Genomic DNA, 22,824 nt, shown 5'->3' on the forward strand with positions numbered 1-22,824 from the left:
ATACATACCAATACTAACGCATTGGAATTTAATTGTCCTTATACCTTATACCTTTATTATATTATGACTTCACTCACCTGTTGTGGGCCCAGAGGCTCAACAGCGACATCTTGTGGTGGGGCAGACGGAACTTCTGAATCAGTTTGCACAAATAAAATATCACTTGGGGCACTGGTGCCTAGATGATTTTCTGCAAACAGTCTTATATGATACACCTGCGCTGGTCGAAGAGATCCTAGCTGAGCCGTTGTTCTATCACCAGGAAGAAGCTTTTGATTATTATGCTCATGCCAAACATCTAAAATAAAAAATTTTAATAATGATTATTCTTTGAATAAACTAAATTTTCAGCTTAAATTTGATTCGACAAACAACCCAACAGTACAAACTTATAAATTTATTATATTCCATTCTTCCTTATGTACGAAAGCCCACATTACAATACCGAAGCTATAGACTTGAAAATTACCCTCGTCCTATATAGTGTTAAAATATTCCTGATACGCCCACGAGAGGCGTATATACATGAGCTGGCGCTATACATATATGCATTTATTATTTCTTTTGTAAGACTTTTACTTTATAATTTTTTTTATTAAAGTGCCTGTAAACAATTATAAACAAGTAAGAAACCTCTAGTCGAGACTTCTCGACTACGAAATCCCCTGAACCCTTCTAAGAATTGATATTTCAATAATTCTTCGCGTCTTTCTGCTTACACAATTATCGGGAATAATTATCTATTTTTGGAAAAACACGGACCTAGAAAAAATTTAAGTCTCTTATATCTTCTGAGACAGACAGACAGACAGGGTTAAGTCGACTCAGCTCGTCGCCCTGATCAATAATATATATGTCTACTTTGTATACTATTCACAAAACCATTATACCCCGATTTCCCATTGAAAATTGGTTTAGGGTATAAAAAAGAAAAAAGTATGGTGGAAAAAATTTCTCATTCGACACGTCACCTTCGACCCTGATTAAAACTAAAAAATAAAAAAAAACTACTCAATATTTTTGAATCAAATAAAAAACATTGTAAAGATGTGCCATTTTCAAATAATTTAAAATTATTTGTAATAAATTGTCACTTAAGGTTTCGCTAAAATCTCTGATTGAACTGTTCATTTAAAAAGCGACTTACGTTTTTTGTAGCCTGTGAACCTCTTGTTTTTTTGTGATTATCTTGAAAACTAACATTCGCCTAAAATCAGATATAGCACCAATTATAGAGCTAATCAAGAGCTAAAAGGTTCACTATTCGTAAAAATAATAAAATATTTTGGCATTCGTTTTTTTATACCCTGAAAATGGGAAAGTATGTAACAGGCAGAAGGATCAGGGCGACGAGCTAAGTCGATTTGGCCCTGTCCGTCTGTCTGTCCGTCCGTCCGTCCGTATGTATGAACGCGTCGATCTCAGAAGATATAAGAGCTAAAGACTTGAAATTTTTCCTAGGTCTGTGTATATCATGCGCATATCAAGTTTTTCTCTACATATCGATAACTACTCCCGATATTTTATTATCGATCAAAAACCTTATCGAAAGCTAGTTATTTAATTATATCTCCTACACCTTTAGAGCTAGAGTTTGCAAATTTTATATGTAGACTTATATGTATTTTATAGAGTTTCGATTTTTGTTGTAATTTACCCCCACCCCTATATCCACCCCCTCACCATCACCTTTGTAAAAGGCGTATTTCAAGTACTAGAGACTTTGGAATGTACATACATTTTCACCATATGAATACGCTCTGAAAGTTTCATTAAGATTGTACGTCTAGAAATTAAATTATTCAACAAATAAATTCGTATAATGTTGCCCACACTGCAGTGTAGCCCAAGCGCAGTCGCTGCTTACTGCGCAGTTAGCAGAGCGCGTTCTAATGCGTGTGTATGTATGTGGGCCGAAAAGAAGTGCAGAGTGATTGGAATATCAGATTAGAGGGTTTCATGGTATATCCTAGTCGAGCAGTCTCGACTAGGGTTTTCTTACTTGTTTAAACTCAAATACGTACGAATGTCACATTCGCCACTAGAGAATTGCCCATATAAAATATGTATTAATAATACATTTGGCTTACCTCCAGCTTTTTTGTATTGCAAAATATAATTTGATATTGGTTGTGCATCCCGGTTATTACCACCTCCTCCTCCCAATATAATTGAATCCTGGTCGTTTGGTGACCACGCCAATGTTACTGATCGACTTCCAAGATCTCTAACATGCAAGTTAACGGGAAAATTTGGAGGTTCCTGAACTTGAACATGTATAACACTTCGATCACGCCCATACGCGTTGCTGGCTATGCAAGTATATTCCCCTCTATCAGTTAAGACCGTTTGTAAAATAGTCAACTCTGACGAAACGCCACGAGCTAATGGCGAGTTTTTTATATGATAACGAATATCATAGGATGGATCGATACGACTTGCTTTCGATCTCCATGATATTTCTAAAGGCTGATCTCCAGTTGCCTCGCAGCGCAATGTAATACGTTCTCCACGTCGAATCGATAACTGCTTTTTCTCAACGGTAACTGTAGGGCCAACTATTTTAAAAAGCAATATGAAAACATACATTTTTAAAATAAAATTATTTTTTAATCGAATAAAGATTCATGCTCACCATGAACAGTCAACTTAATTAAGGTACTTAGGCCCGCACCTATTCCATTGGTTGCTTGACACAGATAGCTGCCCTCATGCTCACGGGCAACCTTGGATATCATCAGAGAACCATTCGAATGAGCCATAATATTTGATTGTGAGTTTCCATTGCTTACAGCATAGCTAAGATCACGATAATCCCCAGAGTCGCCTTCATGTACATACACGTTTAAATTAAGATTTTTCTCTTTAATTTGTCGGATTTCTTTTAATACCTATGGACTGCTTCCACTGAATGGTTGGTATGGGGAATCCATCAGCCTTACATGATACTACTACTGAATTTCCCAAGATTGCATCTTGATCAGTGGGTTTCAAAGTCCAACGTGGAGGAACTATTTTTTAATTTATATAGTTACTTATAATAGGTAATTTGAAGATTATCATGCACAGCAACAAAATCCATATATTAATCATGCTATCATATGTTTATATAAGTAAATTAAAATGAGCGGCTGACAAGTCAATTTAAAAAACTCAGATGTTGTACTATTCCGTTACCAGTTTGAAAGGAAAAAATGAATTTATTATTTACAATTCAAAAATAATACAAATGTTTTAGGAATATCTCATATTGTTACGGCTATGAATAAAGTATTCAGCTGAAAACGATTTTTAAATTGTAGTCCATCGAAGTAAAATTAAAAAGTAAATGTACAAAGTCGGCAAAATTGTTTATTACAAGCAGCAAACCAAAATAAAATTATTGTCAATATTACCGAGTTCATATTAAATTGACGCATCTGCGATCAAGTTACTTTTATCTCCGATTTCAAAACACAATCTATCAACTCCAAGGACAAATTTTATGGCTATTCGTACATGCATTGAAAATATATGTAGTTATTAATCCATGCGAATTGTGCATCACTGGTAGTTCTTGGAAACCGAGTGCATGGTGCTCAGTGCAATGATCTCCTATATTTTTTTTTAGTATTTAAAAATTATGCCACATCATATATTTTCTCATATAATATTGATCCCCTAATTTTTTATTATTAGTATTATCTTAATGTAGAGCCTATAAAAAGACAGAATTTAATAGATGGTCTGGTTTTTTATGTGACACCATCAATTCGACAAAAAATTTCCATTGAAATATATGTATATATAAATATATTTTTTTACTTTAATTTCAACTTAATTGCAAAAAAAAAAAAAAAAATTAAAATAAATGAAATTTAGTAGGGTCAAGCACAAACATCATATTATACAATGAATTGGCATGTACATTTGGGTTTCAATTAACCTATTTTATAAAATTGATTATATTGAATTATGTATAATTGATCTCCCACGTATTCTTAATAGTTTCTAATTACGAGTCAAACAATGTATATGAATATGTATGCAATTTTCTTTTGAAAATTAAAATTTTCGAGTTATTTCGCCTTACACAAACTGCGTAAAGATAAGACTATATTCAACGCAAGAATTCATTTATTTAGATTTATAGAAATGAAAAGTATTACTTTATAAACTAATTCTCTCAATTCATAAGTTATAAAACAGTCATTGTTTTACTGCAATTGGATATTATAATATTCTTTAAATACAACTCTAGATCTGAAGGTCTCTGCTTCCATAGCCATGTAGTAAGCTAGCCTATAATTTTGTTATTAATAAGTAAGCTCTTAAATAAATAAATAAAATATTCTTTAATCTCCACTTGCAAGTTCGATTAACTACCATATCTAAATACCTGAAAAAGCTTTAATACTTTCTATACATCATTAAAAGAGTATTTTAAATGGTAGATACATGTATCTATTTTGATACCCATTTATGTATTTTAACTAGGGTTGTCGAAAATATATTGAAATATCAATATACAGTGACGAGCAAAACTGTAACACGAATTCTATGTTGCAACTTCAAGGGTCTGTAGTTTTGTTTCTACTCTATGGATGTTTAAAATCTTAATTAGAGCCAACAGACTGGACTGTGGGAGCTCTATGCTAATGCCGAGATTATCCATATGACTTGAAACTGTTAATATGATCAGAGTATACAATAAACAAATTTTTTGAGTCATATGGATAATCTCGGCATTAGCATAGAGCTCCCACAGTCCAATCTGTTGACTCTAATAGTACAGTAAGGTAAACTATCAAGCGCGGTGGCCGCTCTCTTTTGGTTTAGGGGAGAATAAACAAAGATTGTGCTGGAACTCTTGGTTTTAATCGATGGCATAACGTTTCGGAGAATTAAGTGAACATATGGGTTTTACTACAGAAAAATGCAGAGCAATGACTCAAAGAACACGTCTAATTTGGTCAAAAAGTGGACAATATGACAAGGATTTAAGTCCCTTGAGTCTCCTGAATATTCTTCAGACATGAATATCTTTGAAAATATATGGAGTCATTTGAAATCGCAGTCTGCGAATTATGGGTGGCTCCAAAAGGAATGATAAAGCTATGTGAAAGGAACAAGGACATTTGGTGCGCGATTCTTGCTGAAATGGTGCGACGGTACACAAAAATGATGGCAAATGACATTAATGACCAAAAAAAGTCAAAAGAGCTATGCATTAATTATTAAATAATTATTAATACATATATTTGTTGAAAAATGACCCGGGTGCAAAACTGTAACATTTTACTTTTTTACATTTTTATTTCTTATAATTATTTCAGCCAACTGAATGATTTCAAATTTTCAAGTAAGACAGCTAAATATCATACTACCAAAATAAAATTCATATATTAAACATCCATAGATTAGAAGCAAAAATACAGACCCTTGAAGTTGCAACATTGAATTCATGTTACAGTTTTGCTCGTCACTGTATAGATATTTTTTGTTTGAAATAATATTTATATCGGAGGCGGGAATATTGTTTTGCAATTTATTTATATATTCGAGTTGGTCTCTCATGTGCTAAATGAACCAAGCTCAAAAGTAAAAAAAAAAATTAATATGCTGAAAACGAATTATTTGGACTTTAAAAATGGAACAGCCAAAAGTAATTTGTGCCTTAAAATAATAAAAGCATGTGGTAATACATCAATTATAGCGTCGCGTATGAAAAACAAGCACCATGATGGCTGCAAGATGCGGAAAAGAGGGAGCTTGAGATGTACCGCAGCTTGCCGCAAACTCCTTGGGGGAGCAATCTAATGATTGTTTTTATTTCTCATAAGGCGGCAATGCCTGGAGTATCGGAGAACGCACTACGATTCCTATCCACTCCTGGTAGATCAGTCTCTTCCGAGTGACTTGCTTGGCCATAAAATGTGTTGTCAGCGACTCACAAAGTCGTATGACGGATACTCATATCACAGAACGCGTTTTTATTTTTAAAATCTTTGAGTACCGAATACTGGAGTTAAGCGGTCTTTATCATTTTAATAAAAAATACGTATTTTGTTTATTCTTGATTTTTGGGACGGATTATAAATTTATTGTGGAAAAAAAAGTTTAAAAAAAAAATCGAAAAATGTTGATATGTCGATATTTTAAAGTTGTATATCAAATATCACATTTATATTTTTCAAAACTTAAAATATCATCGATATGATATTTTTAAAATATTCGACAACCCTAATTTTAGCATAAAGGCTATCAGGGTAAGTAAACGTTCAGGTACTCGAAACTCTGGATTACTCTAGACAAAGAGTTGTTCATTATTTCACTGAGGCTGATCAATAAATACTGATGAGCTCTTCTACGGGTAGAACTATTAATTATGTGGTCCATCCATTAGCAATTAAGAATAACAGTATGACTATTCTAAACATCAAACTGAATCTTATCTACATTCAGTATTTCATCACATCAACACAGATTTCTTAGTGTATCTGATTAATGTAGACTTGTAAATAGGAATTTGATTAACATCTCCAATAGTAAAATTTGTAAATACCAGATGAAACCCTTAAACTAGGTGAATTATCCTCCTGGTGCATTGTCTACGATATTTACGGTGAGTTTTTTTTTTTTGGTGCATTTTATATTTAGAGTTAGATGGTTTATTAATGTTTCTAGAAAACAATAGTTACTCTTGATTTACCCGAAACCGAAAGAACGGCAGTATATTCAACAGTGCCAGCGTGATTTGCTACACTGCAAGTGTAGTTACCATTGTGCCAGGAAGAGACGTTGTGAATGGACAATATGCTGGAAAATGGGGTATAATGATTGATTGTTAACGATGGATCCGGAGGTAGAAATTCTTCGCCTTGCTTAGTCGTCATGGTTAATTGTTTGCCCATTCGAACGCCCGAATTACTCTGAATTGTCACATTGTTTCTGTACCAAGTTATATTAAAGGGTTGATCTCCTTGGCTACTGGAGCACATTATCTGTGTCCGCATACCTTCAGTAATTTCATCTTCAAACGCAAAAGGAGATATACGCGGTGGCACTATACATAAAATATCAATAAAGAAAATATATTTTAAAACCTCTTCTTTAATTTTAGAATAAGCGTGAGCGGTTTGGACGTTGTTGCGAAGTGGATCATTTTCCTCTGTACAGTAAATATAGTTCAATCAAATTAAATTATACCTATACAAAATATAAAATTGGTCATATCAAAGACTTAAAATAAAATAAAAAATAAAATACACGCAACTTTATAATTTTTAAACAATTTTTTTTTTCACTTAGCTACTGGATTATACGAAAGACAATAAATGTATTTTGTTTTGGGTTTTTTTTTATACTAATTATCTACTGTATGCATGGAGTTTTTTATATGTAATTGTAACTTTCAAAATATGTAACCGTCTACAAATAATATAAGTAATCTTTTTGCAATAATAAGACAAATACGTGCACAAATATGTACATATATACATATATATACGGTAAATTTATTTTATTTGTATGCACAAACTAAAAACACATAATGCGATTACAAGTACCATTAACTTTAAGCTGTGCAGAGTGCGTTACAGTAGCGGCATCATTTTGAACACGGCACGTATAGGTGCCACTTTGGTCCCTCGTCACACTTGTGATGCTGAGAGCGCTGGTAAAATCATCATTTTGGCGAATTGTCACCTGGCCGCTACTTTCACCACTACTACGACCATTATCATTCGATGCGATTTCACTTGTGAAGGCCGACGGTGACATCGAAGATGAAAACTGCGACATTAATCCGGAACCGGAACCCGACACAGAAGCGCCACCGGTACCCTTAAGCCCACCGCTGACACTGTCGACGGACGCTGCCGATGGCAGAGGTATTCCATCCTTCAGCCAGGTAAATGTTAGCGGCAGGTCCCCGGTGCCAATAACGCACTGAATGCTTGTACGGTCACCGACGTTCAGATCGCGTGCGAATGAGAATGGTGTAATCTTGGGTGGAACTGGATGTTTAATTTTAGTAAATATGCTTAGTTAATAAATTGATCAGATGCTGTTCTGAAAACTAAATTACGAATGGTGTTTAATAATGTATATGGTATTAACGATTCTTCGAAAGTGCCGTCATATTCTCAAACTATCTATTTCATTAATGTATCTAAAATTGTATCAAATTTTAGATTTCTTTTATTTGTATACGATCTGAGTATCTTGAAAGTTTGCAGCGCTTCCAATTAGTATAGTGAAAAGGAATCATGAACATAGGTAGTCAAGGTCGAATTCGAAACTTTGTGTATTTTTATTTATTTAAAGGCTCAAAACAAAAATTTGTATTTTATAATGAATTACTTAGTAATTAAATATATTTATTGACAGCTTTTTGGCATTCATCTGGTTATTAGGAACCTTTTTTTTAAATAATAATGTTAGTTGCTTAAATACAGGGAATTGCAAAACAATCGATAAAATAGAAATTTCGCAGGTAATATCATATCCCAGATTCACACCAGCGGCAAAATATTTGCAGGACAAAATATCAACAAGAATTTGCTTTCTGTGTTTTTTAGTAGTCTTCTTGAATATGATTTCTCTTATAGAAACACGTAGGCGAAAAATATTATTATGTATTCATTTAAAGTAAGCTGAGTCGATCATATAGTATCAATACGACCAAGCACTCAGATGATATACGATAAATAGTTCCCACATCTGTTGGAAATGCATTTTTTTCGTATTGTTAAAAAATTCATTGTATATATGAAATATAATTTCCTAAATATTAGTGCATGGTATTGGTCATCATTGCTTAAAAACCGCTGTAGTTTAAAATATGGGACAACTGATGAGGAATATTTTATATAAAAGCTTCAAAAAGACTACCATTAAGTACACCTGCAAAAAAAATCCGATCAAAACACCAAATTGATGCGAACCGCGAATTTAGCTCGCTTCTTTAAACCTGTCTATGGATATTGCTTTAACAGTTAAAGAGATTTTTGGAGCTATTACAACATACAATTGTGGCGAATAAAACCCTGAAAGAATACCGCGCATGTCAAAAGCAAGTGCAGGCTCAAGTGTAAATGCAAGTGCGAGTGCAAGGAATACCTTAGGTGAGTGCGATTTTTATGTGCATTGTCAAAGTTCGAGCGGTGCAGATATTACATAATATTAAAATCGGATATCAATACAAAGATATGACTTATATAATGTGCTTAATGCTATAAGAATATCATATTTTTAATATCAGAATTAACATAACCTTACTTAGATTATATTTATGTATACTACGATTGATCTTATAGGATACGCTTAAATAGCATTCAGAATTAGTTTTTATACCCTGAACCTATTACAAATTGAAAATCAGGGTATAATGGTTTTGTTGACATGTATGTAACAGACAGAAGGACATATATTCTTGATCAGGGCGACGAGCTGAGTCGATTTAGCCCTGTTCGTCTGTCCATCTGCCCGTATGTTTGAACGTGTCGATCTCAGAAGATATATGAGCTAGAGAAATTTGAGTTTGAAAGTTGTTTTAAAATATCCGTATATATAGCGCGGATATCAAATTTATATCCAAAAATCGACAACTCTTCTCGTTTTTTTTTTTTTTTTCGATTAAAAACCTTATCGAATATAAGCTATTTAATTATATCTCCAACATCTTTAGAGCTAGAGTCATATGCACTTAGATATACTAGAGACTTGTTCTTTGGAAAATGCACGCATTTTAATTATGGAATAACAATCTAAAAGTTTCATTAAGAAAGTTCATTCAAAAACAAAGATTTTAAAAAATTAAGTTCCCATGGTAAGGCCACACAGGCGCATGGTGTTTATGGGTGCGTGCCTATGTGTGTCTGTGAGCGTATGCGTGTATTTCTTGTGTAAGCAAAAAGACACAAATAATAATTGAAATATCAGCTACTCGAAGGGTTCAGGGGATCTCGTAGTCGAGCAGTCTCGACTAAAGCTTTCTTACTTGTTCAATTTAATTTCATTATTTGGTTCGCAAAATATATATTATAATGATGTGATGAAATCAAATAATCAGATTTTAGGATAATTAGAATATAGGATGAAGAGAAAATATGGAGAACAAAATTGAGCTTTTACAGCATAAAGTAAAGTTACTAATTTAATTCCAGCTGACGTTCTACCTAACATCTTCCACATATTTATATCTCTTATATCTTTATATCTCATAAAGTCAATTCATCCACTATATCATTAGTTTTATCATATCTAGGTACATCCTTTAGATAACATCCAACCATCGATTTCAGATATGTTCCATTAGATAGTAACGCCCTTACTTTTTTACGCAGAATTTCAAGTATGTTCGATATAATAAATATCACTCGATGAAAATTTTTTATAATTACCAAATTCTTCAAAATTTCTTCATAATTGTATGTAATATGTAAGTTTAAACTATTTCAGAAGAACTATATCAGAAGAAATTTATAATTGGGACATAACACTTAAATTATCGCATCCATATTAAAAAATAAGAAAAAGGATCGTGCTGCGTACATTCAAATGCAAAACTTTTTTATGCACGTGCATTATTATCAGTTTTGTGATATAAACTTTCCTGAAAGTATTAAGATTCATATTTTAATTTAAGATAAACGCATGCATCTGTATAGAAACATTTGAAAAGGCTTCTTGATATATAAGATTCTTAAATAAATACAAGTTTATAAATAGTTATAGTTATCTTTTTAATACACAATTATGTTAAGCAGTAGCAATCTTATGAATATTATCCTGTCTCAATTATTCTGAAAAGCAAATGAATTTTAAATTCAAAATGGGGATTCTGAATTTTTATACTCATTCTCGAAGCGGAAATAAAATCTCCGTCTTTCTCTCCGTCGATATATCCGTATAAAGGCAAATCATTTAGAAATTTTGAATATATACTGTCGATATCTTTAGATATTAGGGAAATAAATAGATATACATATTTTTGGTATACCAGAGACCCTATTATTTAATTTGCTATAAATTTAAAATTTGGGTTATATATGTATGTATATATTCGTAGGCACAATCGCATCTAAAATATTTAAATTATTTATGTGGTCCTCTTTTTAGAGTTGTTTAAAATTGCTTACAGTTTCGTTAGACTAGACTCCTAAGGAGTTCTTTTAAATTTGTTCACTTTAGTATATTGTCATATATTTCATTTGGTCCAACTGATTTTAAACCGCGAATGAGTATGCAGTCGGTATCACCTGACTGCGACATATGACTGCGACATAATATCATAAATATATAATTAATAAATATATTAAATTTAGAAATACATACCCAATACTTTAACATCTATGGATCGCTGCGAAGTATAATTGTGCTTATTGCGTGCTATACATGTGTATGTACCCTGATCGGCAGCTCGTTGTACATTATCTATCACAAGTGTTCCGTTTTGGACCCGCTGTCACATGTTGCTTGGCAATCTAATACCATCTAAAGAAAATAATACTGTCTAAAAAGTGCTTAGCTCATTTTTAAACAAACTATACCTTTTTCTATAAAGACATTTTCTATTGGATATCCAGCAACCGGGCATTTTAAAGTAAAAACTTTTCCAGCGACAGCTGATATTTTTGGCATATGTCTTATATAGGGCATACCTGTAATGGACCAGGAATACATTCAACAAGTGAGAAAGCTCTAATCGAGGCTGCTCGACGGCTGCCTGAACCCTTCGAGCAATAGCTATTACAATCGCACACGCACACACATACACACATACACACACACACACACACACACACACACACACACACACGCATACACACACACAAACGCATACACACACACACACACACAAGCACCCACGCATAAACATGCATGGACCACAGGGTGCGCTTACTATGAGAACTTCATTGTTTAATAACTTTGTGGACATACGATCTTCAGATCGTAATTATAACAATAATATGCGTACACTTGCCAAAGCAAAAGTCTATAGTATTTGAAATACGCCTTTTACAAATATGTGGGTGAGAGGGTTGATATAGGGGTGGGAGGGTAAATTTTAACAAAACCCGAAATTAAATAAATATACATTCAAAATTTGGAGACTGTAGCTCCAAAGATGGAGATATAATTTTATAGCTGATTTTCGACAAGGTGTTTTATAAAAAAAAGACCGGGATGAGTTATCGATTTTTATTGATAAACTCGATATCCGCGCTGTAAATACGGACATTTAAAAAATATTGAAGTCTCTAGCTCTTATACATACGGACAGACGGACGGACGGATAGAAGGACGGAAAGACAGACGGACAGGGCCAAATCGACTCAGCTCGTAATCCTGATCAAGAATATATATACTTTGTTGGGTCTGCCACGCTTCCTTCTGCCTGTTACATACATTTCAATAAAACCATTATACACTGATTTACCATTTTCAATGGGTTCAGGGTTTAAAAATATTTAGAATCCTTCTTAGAGATAAAGTAATACACATCGTTAATATTTTTATACCCTGAACCCATTGAAGATGGGAAATCAAAATAGTTTTGTTAAATGTATATATGTATGAAGGAAGCGTGGTGTCTTCATCAGGGCGACTAGCTGAGTTGATTTAGCTCTGTTCGTCTGTCCGTCAGTCCGTTTGTTTGAACGCGTCGATCTCAGAAGATATAAGAACTAGAGACTTCAGATTTTTTTAAATGTCCGTATATTTAGCGCGGATATCGAGTTTATCTCCAAAAATCGATAAATCTTTCCGTTATTTTTTATCGATTAAAACCCTTATCGAAAAGAATATATATATTCTTGATCAGGACGATCTGATGAGTCAATTTAACCCTGTCTGTCTGTATGTATGTTTGCGCGCGCCGATCTCAAAATATATAAAAGCTAAATATTTTCCAAAAATCGATAATTACTCTCGATATTTTGTTATAAAATTATATCCACTACACCTTTAGATCTAATGTCGCCAAATGCTAAATGAAGATTTATATTTATTTTATATAATTTTAGTTTTTCTTATCATTCACTCCCCACCTCTATATCCACCCCTCACCCATAAATTTGTAAAAAGCGCATTTCAAATAGACTGATAGAAAAGATTCATGAAGATAGTACATTTAAAAAACAAGTTATTAAATGCGTTTTTGTGTAAGCAGAAAATAAGCGAATAATTATTGAAATAGCAGTCAAAGAGTTCAATAGATCTCGTAGTCGAACAGTCTCGACTAGAGCTTTCTTACTTGTTTTTTGAATATATACATACGTACCATATATATTTAATCTTGCAGAATGCGTAACAGCACCAGCTCTAGAAGTCGCCTTACACTCGTATTCTCCTCCATCCTCTGATTTAACAGCTGATATATTGACGTGGCTTATAACGTCACCAAAAGTAGTGACATATTGTCCTATCATAAGACGATCGTTCTGAAAGATATATAGTAGAATCCGGTTATAACGACTCCAATTTTAGCGAAATTCAGGTCCTCAGACAAACTTATATGAGCAAACGTATACAGTTACAGCCTCTTCCCGGTATAAGGACGGTCCCTTGAGCGGATTATACTGTATTTACTTTTAGTGGAGGCGTTGTTAATGCTAATTTTAATCGTCGAACTATCATTATAGCTCATATTCTTATCTATTATTATGGATTACACACAAGCAAGTGTATATTGTGCGTATATTAATGTAATTATATACATATACAGTGAAAAAAAACTCAAGCATAATAAGCCGCTATTGAAAATGTATTCATGATGAAAATAATAGGTACACCCCTTAAAATTTAACTTTATTGACATTTTCTTTACCCTGAACTCATTGAAAATAGGAAATCAGGGTATAATTGTTTTTTTTTTTTTTTTAATGTATGTAACACGTAGAAGGAGGCGTAGGAGACCCCACAAAGTATATATATTCTTTATCAGGGGGACGAGCAGAGTTGATTTAGCCGTGTCTATATGTCTGTCCGTCCGTCTGTCCGAATGAATGAACACGTCGATCTCAAAAGATATAAGAAGAAGGCATAAAATGTCCGTATATATGTATAGCGCGGATATCGAGTTTATCACCAAAAATCGATAACTCATCCCGTTATTTTTTATCGATAAAAAAAACCTAATCGAAAATCAGTTATAAAATTATATATCAAACATCTTTAGAGCTAGAGTCTCCAAATTTCAAATGTAGATATGTACCTCCCACTCACCTCTAAATTTGTGAAAAGCGTATTTCAAATGACAAATGGCAAATGCTCGCAATTTATTGTTATAATCACTGTGTATGTGTGTGCCTGTGTGTGTGCGTGTGTGTATGTATGTTTTTGCGTGTATATGTGTGTGTTTCTTGTGTAACCAGAAAGACGCGAAAAATGATTGAAATACCTACGTATTGCTCGAAGATTTCAGGGGATCTCATAGTCAATCAGTCTCGATTAGAGCTTTCTTACTTATTAACTTTTAAAATCTGTGTGAAGGATATTTACTATTTTATAACAATAAAAGAAACATTTCGTATTCTAAACTTTTTTTCAGACTGAAGAAGTTGAGTGTACGTATTATTTTCACCAAGCTCTTTACAATGGGTTATGACTAGTGCTGCAAAAGAATCGATATTCCGTAATATCGATACTCACGATATTTTCAGAGAAAAAGATCGATAAAAACGATATATCGAACACTTCTTTTAAATGTTAATTTTCTTGCTTAGAAGCTATTATAATATTTATATTAATTATGACTTCTTAATGGATAAAATGGCAACCATTTCAAGATTAAAATAAAAGCAACAGAATCAAACAAAAACAAATTTATTCAACCAAACCAAATTATTTTTCATTAACTTAAACCTAAAACAGCAATTCATTAAAGCTCAAATTCACTATGCTCCTTAAAATTATATTATAATAATAACAAAAACAATTGCCTCCATGGCAGTTTGAAAAAAAAAAGAAATTAAGACAAAACCCATTGGTTTTTATTAAAAAAAAAAAAAATAGTTTGTTTACTGTTTCCGGTTTTAATGACGCCCTTCTGGAATTAGCAATCATTCCCGCTTTGCTAAACATCCTCTCGCTCTCAGAGGACGTTGCCTCATATTTTTTATTTACGAAGTGCAAAATGCTACCGGACTTGGGTGCCAATTCACTCTCTTGCAGCGATGGATGCATGCGTGTTAAGTGATTTTTAAGGCTTTTGGTATTTCCACTTGTTTTGCAGACCTTAAAGCAATTTCTGCACACCGCACAACCATCCTTTCCTTTTTCAAAATATTTCCACACTTCGGATTTTTTTGGGGCTCCCACGGTCTTATTTTCTTCATCGGAGTCCACCCTCGCCGCGCTTAAAACACACAAGCTATGACTCCAAGCTTTTCCAATAGGATATATCAATTGTACTTACGTTTTCTTCCCAAAAACTGATCCATTTTTTTCTTTCTATTGCAATTAAATTAAATCAATCAATTTGTATACAATTTAGCAAAATTAAATAAATACGCTTCTTACACAGTTAAAACCAACGCCAAGAATAACCATTTTTTTTTCTTCGATATATCGATACTAAGAAACCCATATCGATCTTTTGCCAAAATTCGAAAATATCGATTATAACGATTCCGATCCGATATTTTTGCAGCATTAGTTATGACTACAATAAGTTTAAGGGGAAGTACACAATTTTGTTTGGCATACATCACATTGCCAGATTGCGTTCTTAAAGTTACCATCCAGCTTTTTTTTTAAATACCAAAAATTAATTTGTTTTGACCAAATTTCCAAAATTATTTTGGTAAACATTTTATTTTCATCACGGGGTATGCATTTAGCAGTGATCAAATGAAATGCTGCTAAAACATAGAGAGAAAGAGACAATCTACAATGCTGACGTCACAAAAATTCTCCTATACCATGTTAATGGAATAAATTTATACAATTCTTTTTGTTTTGATCAATAAATTAAATTGTTTCATGTTAAAGCCTATTATGAAAATGTCAACCGTATAAAAGGAAAGAACACGTAAGAACGTTGCAGTCGGGCGTTACCGACTGCGAAATACTCATTCACATCCCATCAGCAATTTAGTAGCTAAGTTTAGCTCTAATACTAAAGAAAATGCAGTTTTGCCACGCCCCTACTGGGCGTAGACACCTAATTTTTTGTCAGTTCTTAGAACGAGCTAACGGTAACCCAACTGTAATTTAAATGCTTATGCTTTAAAAATGTGAAAATTACATGGTATTTTTCGATATGCCATGCCCCTAAAGAGGCGTAAAAATTATGAATGCTTTTTTTGCTGCTTCTTTTAATTTTTATAATTAATGTATATGGTACTATAATCATTTATAATTATATAATTATATTTAATTATAAGACCATCAGCTATATCTCATTTAATAAATATTTCAACGATTCTAATTCTGAATTATATAACACATGATTATACAATAAAAACGAAAGTGTTTGTATTCTTTACCCTTTCATTAGCCGTTGTTCTAAGCTCTCAACTAAAAATAAGCTAACAATTTACAAATTTATTATACTTCTAAGAAACAGCTTTTTCAGGCCGACATACATAAGTTGTGTAGTGCAAATGGAATATTCATTCTGGGAGGAGATTTTAATTGCAGACATCAGTCATGGGGATGCTCTAGAGCGAACTCATGTGGTAACTTACTAAAATACAAGGTAGACTGCAAAAACATTTACCTAATGCATCCCTCAGAACATTCATATTACCCCGCAGGAAGTCACGGGCAACCCTCAGCTTTAGACATTTTCCTTACCAATCGTCCCGTTTATCTATCTAGCCCACGAGTGTTACACACATTAAATTCTGATCACCTTCCAGTGCTTCTTGAGATCTCTGTCAACTTTGTCGCGTCCGCAAACTACTTTTATTTCAATATAAAAAGAGCAATCTGGGTAAGATTCGCTCGAAAATTCGTCGAAAATTCGCTTCCTCACCTAAACTCAAGCACAATGTGACACCTAGAAGATGTTGATCACATGATTAACATTTGTTCTGATGTCCTCCGTGAAGCCAAAGATATTAGCATCCCAAAGGAAGAAGTGAAATTCTCGCTAAAACCACTGCCGCAAAACATTCTTAACCTTATAACAAGTAAGAAGACTCTAGTCGAGACTGCTCGACTAGGAGATACCCTGAACCCTCCAAGCTGATATTCTAATCATTCTGCACTTTTATACACATATACATACACATGCATCCACACGCACGCATAAGCCTGCGCTCTGCTAACTGCGCAGTAAGCAGCGACTGCACTTAGGCTGCGCTGCAGTGTGGGCAATATTATGAGAATTTATTTGTTGAATAAACTTTTGTAGACATACGATCTTAATGAAACTTTCAGAGTGTAATCATATGGTTGTACCATATGTGTGTACATTCCAAAGCGCAAGTCTCTAGTACTTGAAATGCGTTTTTACAAATTGGAGCAGAAGGGGGCGTGGTATCCAAAATCTGTAAATTACAAAATCGTTGTATCCATTAACTTTATATATAACACAAATTTGAAAACTCCAGGTCTAAAACTGTTCAAATTAGGCTAAACAAACAAAATCTATTTTTCGATTATTCTCGATAAAAAAGTTATCGGACGATTTATCGAAAAAATAAAGCAAACTCGTACTGCGTATGGTACACACGAGTATACATGCCAAATTTCAGCTCTCTAGCTCTTATATCTTCTGAGATCGACGCACTCATACGGACGGACGGACGGACGGACGGACGGACGGACAGACGGACAGCGCTATATCGACCCAGCTCGTCGCACTGACCAAGAATATATATGTATACTTTGTGGAGTCTGCCACGCCTCCTTCTGCCCGTTACATACTTTTTCACAAAACCATTATACCCTGATTTCCCATTTTCAATGGGTTCAGGGTATAAAGAGTAGAAACATACGACGGCACACCTGGCTAAGGTTCCGTCATCAGTCCGATCTTATCCTAGTCAAGTGGCTAGATTACTAGAATAGTAGCATTTAGAAATAAGTCCTGGAATATTACTTTTGCAGCCTTAGATAAAGGTTCTTCCCCGTTTTGGAAACTCTCCAAAATTATTAGAAAGAAACACCCAAACATTCCAACACTAGTCAATAATAACATCAGTTACTCGACGGACAAAGAAAAGGCCGAGACGTTAGATCAATCCTTTAAACTAAGCCATACGGTATCTGCTGGGCTCGGCGATCCGGTAACTAATGCAGCCGTCGATGCCTCAATTCTCTCAGTCGCACAATTAGCTATAGGGCCACTAAATGACTACCTTGTTAGCATCAACGTTATAAAAGGCATACTGAGTAGGTTTAAAATAAGGAAGTCACCAGGGATTGATAAAATTGACAATCTATGCTTAAAAACCCTACCTCCGAAGGGTATATAATTTTTATTATTTGCATAGTCAGATAAAAGCCTGTCGAGTTGCTCTCTTCCTATAGGCCTATTAGTCTCTTATCGGCAGTCAGCAAAATCCTTGAGAAGGTTATTAAAGATAAATTAACTAGTTTTATTGATTCTAATAATATCCTTCCAAGTCATCAGTTTGGCTTTAGAAGCAAACAGCTGCTTTGTAGAATTAAAAAAATTATTCAAAATAATTTTGCTAGTTCTATGTTATCGGGAATGATACTGCTGGACATCAAAGCCGCATTTGACTCAGTTTGACACGACGGCCTAATCCACAAAATGTTACATTTTAATTCTCATCCTGCAACTATAAAGATTGTTCAAAATTATCTAGAAAACAGATCCTACGTCGTATATTTAGGAAATGCTTCATCCACAGCCGTCAATATTTCAGCAGGCTACCCCCAAGGCTCATGTCTATCGCCTATATATATAATATATATACTATATATATAATATATATACTATATATATAATATATATACTATATATATAATATATATACTTCTGATCTCCCAACATTACCCCAGTGCACCACCTCGGTTTTTGCGGATGATACGGCAATTCTTTGTGGAGGAATCCGATCCGCTGACATAGCTAGAAACCTCCAATCAGCATATAACTCTTTAGATGCATATTTCTCCCAATCGAAAATTTAAGTCTGCCCAGAAAAGACCAAGGCAATATTTTTCACAAAAAAACGAAAAGACATCTACGTAATGACAACTGACATCAGATTGGGCTCGGAATATATAAAGTGGGAACCAAATGTCAGGTACTTGGGTATTACACTGGACAAAAGACGTACTTTTAAGGACCATATAACCAATACAATCAAAAAACTTAAACATATTGTCCGTACGTTATACCCGTTTATAAATAGAAAGTCGAGACTAAATAATATATTCCAAGCAGTAACGTTCTACGGTGCGCAAGATGTCACATAAACCAGTTACATATCACGCAAAATAAAGTCCTGAAGCTTATCTTTAATCTTCGATGGCATCATTCCACGATTGATCTACATTGTCGAGCCAGTACTGAACTGATAGATATTAGACTATCGCGACTATCGCAAAAATTGTAGTGTTTAGTGTTTAATTTAATTAAATTTAGTTTGTAGTAAATTTTCTTGGGGCTTTCTATTTCTTTGTTGTTTCCCCAAATAATAATGTTATCGCATATCCATATGTCATGTATGTAAATAAATAACTTAGCAGAAAAGGACTATGTATCAGCCTAAACTCTTCAAACATTGTAAAACACCATTCACAACATCATGTAGTTATAACAAAGAGTGAAATAAATTGAAAATTGAAAAAATAAAATTATACTTCTAATGATAATGTACAGTGCTGAAAGAAGGAACACGACTCCAAGTTGCTCAAAAAAAGCATTAAAGATGATCCTCAATCTATTCTCTCTATTACAGAACCACATATCTGCACAAACTAGCGAAAAACCAAATTCATAATTACAAAATTATATTTAACAGGATACGACTTGATAGGGCATAGGACAAGTGCCTATGTTATGCTATGCTATGCTATTTTAGTTTAAAGTTCTTTCTAAGCGTCAACTAAAGATTTGACATCCATTTTCTTTACCATTTAAACATATCAAACAACGTTCAAATTTAACTCTATATAAGCTATAAGCTATATAAGCTGCTCAGACATAAAATAAGTCTAAACTCTGTATATAAAAAACTAAACTAGCTTTAAGCTAAATGCAATAATTTGGAGAAATTCATATATTAAATTGAATTAAAGTCTGTAATTTTCATACTATTGGAGAGGTAAAACTCAAATTCTCTATTCTTTTTCCCATTTTCAATGGTTCAGGAGATACCATGAACTCTCCAATCTGATATTCTAATCACTCTGTAGTACAGAGTACTGTAGTACTGTTTAACAGAGTATTGGTTTTATTAAATATTTGTAACAGACAAAAGGAGGCGTGGCAGACCCCATTAAGTATATACATTCATTAGTGCTATTTAATATTGATTAGGTCGACGAGCTTAGTAGATTCGTCCGTCCGTACATACATATGTATGAAAGCGTCGATCTTAGAAGAGAATAGTTACACTTGACTTTTATGAGTTCCTTATTGAAAATCACTTATTTCGAGTCCCAAATTTTCAAAATTAATTTGTTTCAATTTTATAGAATTTTAATTTTTTATATAATTTACCACCTCCTAATCTCAGTTAATCGAATAGTTCAGAGCATCTCGTATTCGAGTTGTCTCGAGCTGCAGATTCTATATAAAATTTTAATTTCCCTATAAACTTAATAATTTTTATGGTCACAGAATGTATGAATACATATGTAAAGAGTTGTTATATTTATATTGCACCCATTATAATTTGTCATAGATTTTAGTTGTTATAAATTTCATATTTAATTAATTTTAAATATTTACATTTGGGAGAGGAAATCCATCCAAGTGCCAAACAATTTTAGGCGTCGGGTTACCACTTGCGCTGCATTTAAGCGAAACGGAAGGTCCAGGCTGCATAGTTTGCTCTATAAACTTATAAAGTAATTGAGGTGCCACTTCTGCAAAAAAAAATACATAATTAGACCATATGCACTTGAAAGTATTATGATATTTATTTCATAATTCATATATAAGAAAATTCGAATGAATGTTTCAAAGAAAAACATATTATATATTCTAAAGTTCTGTGAAAAATCAGTCCCACTTGCATAGCTCACAAATAACTAATAACCGTTTATTCTTTAAAGGAAAATAAAAGCTTTCTTTCTGAGCTAGAGTCTTCGGTTCTTTTTGGTATTTTTTCCGTTAAGCGCTTTGAGTTAACTTATTTGTCTGACGCTCTTTTCACGAACATAATTTAGGGAGAGATACGACTTTCGTTCGTAAAATGAGACTCAAAAAGTAGGCAAATGGCTCAAAAACTCAATGCAAATGGGCTTCACGATCACAAACAATGAACAAACTCCATGTGTATCTAATATATCGAAATTTTTTTGTATAAAAAATATATTTACATCGGTATATCTTTTTGCCCAAGTATCGATTTTTTTTTTTATTTTGGTGCCTGAAAGTAATAAAATCAAGAGGCTAACACATCAGATATGGCGTCGCATTTTAAAAAAAATCACTATGATTGTTTTGAGTACCAAATACTGGAGTTAAGCGGTCTTTATCTTTTAAATAAAAAAATACATATTCTTATTATTCTTGATTTTTGGGACGGATTATAAATTTATTGTGGAAAAAAGTAGCAAATCTGTAGTAGTAGTAGTAGTGGTAGTAGTAGTAGTAGTGGTAGTAGTAGTAGTGGTAGTAGTAGTAGTGGTAGTAGTAGTAGTAGTAGTATATCTAATATCATAATGATTATAAACTTAAAATATTATCGATACGATATTTTAAAAATATTCGACATCCCTACTGATAATGCATGAAAAGACATATATGTAAGAATAGTACATATCATGATCATGATTTTAAGACCCGTCTGCTTTCTAGCAAATATTTTTGTGGAGCAAAACCCTACCGTAAAAATGTGGCTTAGATGTCCCATATTTTGTATGTAAGATTATGCTACTAGTACTTCGTCTGCCAAATACCTACCTCCCAATCTTAGCTCGGCAGAACATTGACTTGACTCTAGATCGTTCTTTATAATACATTGATACATTCCCTTATCTTCTTTGACGATAGATGTAATGCGTATATGCTCCGTTGACAGATGACGAACACGAGCCCCAGAACGTAGTGTTTTGCCATCCTTAAACCACAAAACTTGTTGTTTCGGAAATCCAGACGTACTGCAAATCTTTAAATTAAAAAGTCATTTTTTGTTAATATGCATCTCAAAATACACCACAATGAAGTCACTTTACTCACTAAATCAGCCGTTTGTCCAAGATTTACAGTTTGTACTCGAGGCTGTACAATTGCACTTAAGGGCGATGATACGGACAATTTGACTTCTAAAGTTTCACTACCCTCTGAGTTAGTAACTGTACAATAGAATACCCCATCGTCGGATTTTGTGATGGCCGATATAATAAGAGTTCCATCTTTGATTTTGGCACGCCCAGTCGCAATCATATGCTGCATAGACTCTTCATTGCTTGAACGTGTAATATGCCACCTTAAATATAAAATATTAATTTTATTTTAAGCTATTGATAGAAAACAAGTAAGAAAGCTCTAGTCGAGACTACTCGACTACGAGATCCCCTGAACCCTTGGAGTAATAGCTATTTCAATAATTTTTCGCGTCTTTCAGCTTACACAAGAAACACGCACACACACACACACACACGCACGCACGCACACACAGGCATACATACACACACATACACACACACACACACACACATACACAAACAATTACATACATATAC

The 22,824-nt window shown here is 33.5% G+C and overlaps 1 protein-coding gene and 1 long non-coding RNA gene across 8 annotated transcripts in view; both read right to left on the bottom strand.

Moving 5' to 3' along the window:
- The window catches only part of LOC108610088 (cell adhesion molecule Dscam2-like), a 46,787-nt gene that overhangs the window by 9,547 nt on the left and 14,416 nt on the right, over positions 1-22,824 (bottom strand). For 3 of the 7 annotated variants that reach the window (XM_089464343.1, XM_089464342.1, XM_089464344.1), the window contains exons 1-6: positions 7,548-7,782; positions 6,692-7,045; positions 2,892-3,011; positions 2,636-2,827; positions 2,091-2,558; positions 78-298 (exon numbers count right to left, since the gene is read on the bottom strand). In XM_089464343.1, coding sequence (XP_089320469.1) covers positions 78-298; positions 2,091-2,558; positions 2,636-2,827; positions 2,892-3,011; positions 6,692-7,045; positions 7,548-7,782 — 1,590 coding nt within the window. Of the gene's footprint in view, positions 1-77; positions 299-2,090; positions 2,559-2,635; positions 2,828-2,891; positions 3,012-6,691; positions 7,046-7,547; positions 7,783-7,835; positions 7,998-8,994; positions 11,261-11,319; positions 11,479-11,534; positions 11,646-13,267; positions 13,428-20,863; positions 21,001-22,042; positions 22,248-22,318; positions 22,569-22,824 lie in introns of those variants that run through there. The other 4 variants (XM_089464348.1, XM_089464346.1, XM_089464345.1 and 1 more) reach the window with 4 other exon arrangements.
- LOC149270042 (uncharacterized) lies at positions 14,796-15,961 on the bottom strand. Its single transcript, XR_016269163.1, has 2 exons — positions 15,404-15,961; positions 14,796-15,343 (listed from the first exon to the last, which is right to left on the bottom strand). It is a non-coding gene; the product is annotated as an uncharacterized LOC149270042 (long non-coding RNA).

The sequence above is a fragment of the Drosophila arizonae genome, chromosome 3 (genome assembly GCF_054131065.1).
Source record: "Drosophila arizonae isolate 15081-1271.41 chromosome 3, UAZ_ARI_1.0, whole genome shotgun sequence".
Taxonomy (NCBI): domain Eukaryota; kingdom Metazoa; phylum Arthropoda; class Insecta; order Diptera; family Drosophilidae; genus Drosophila; species Drosophila arizonae.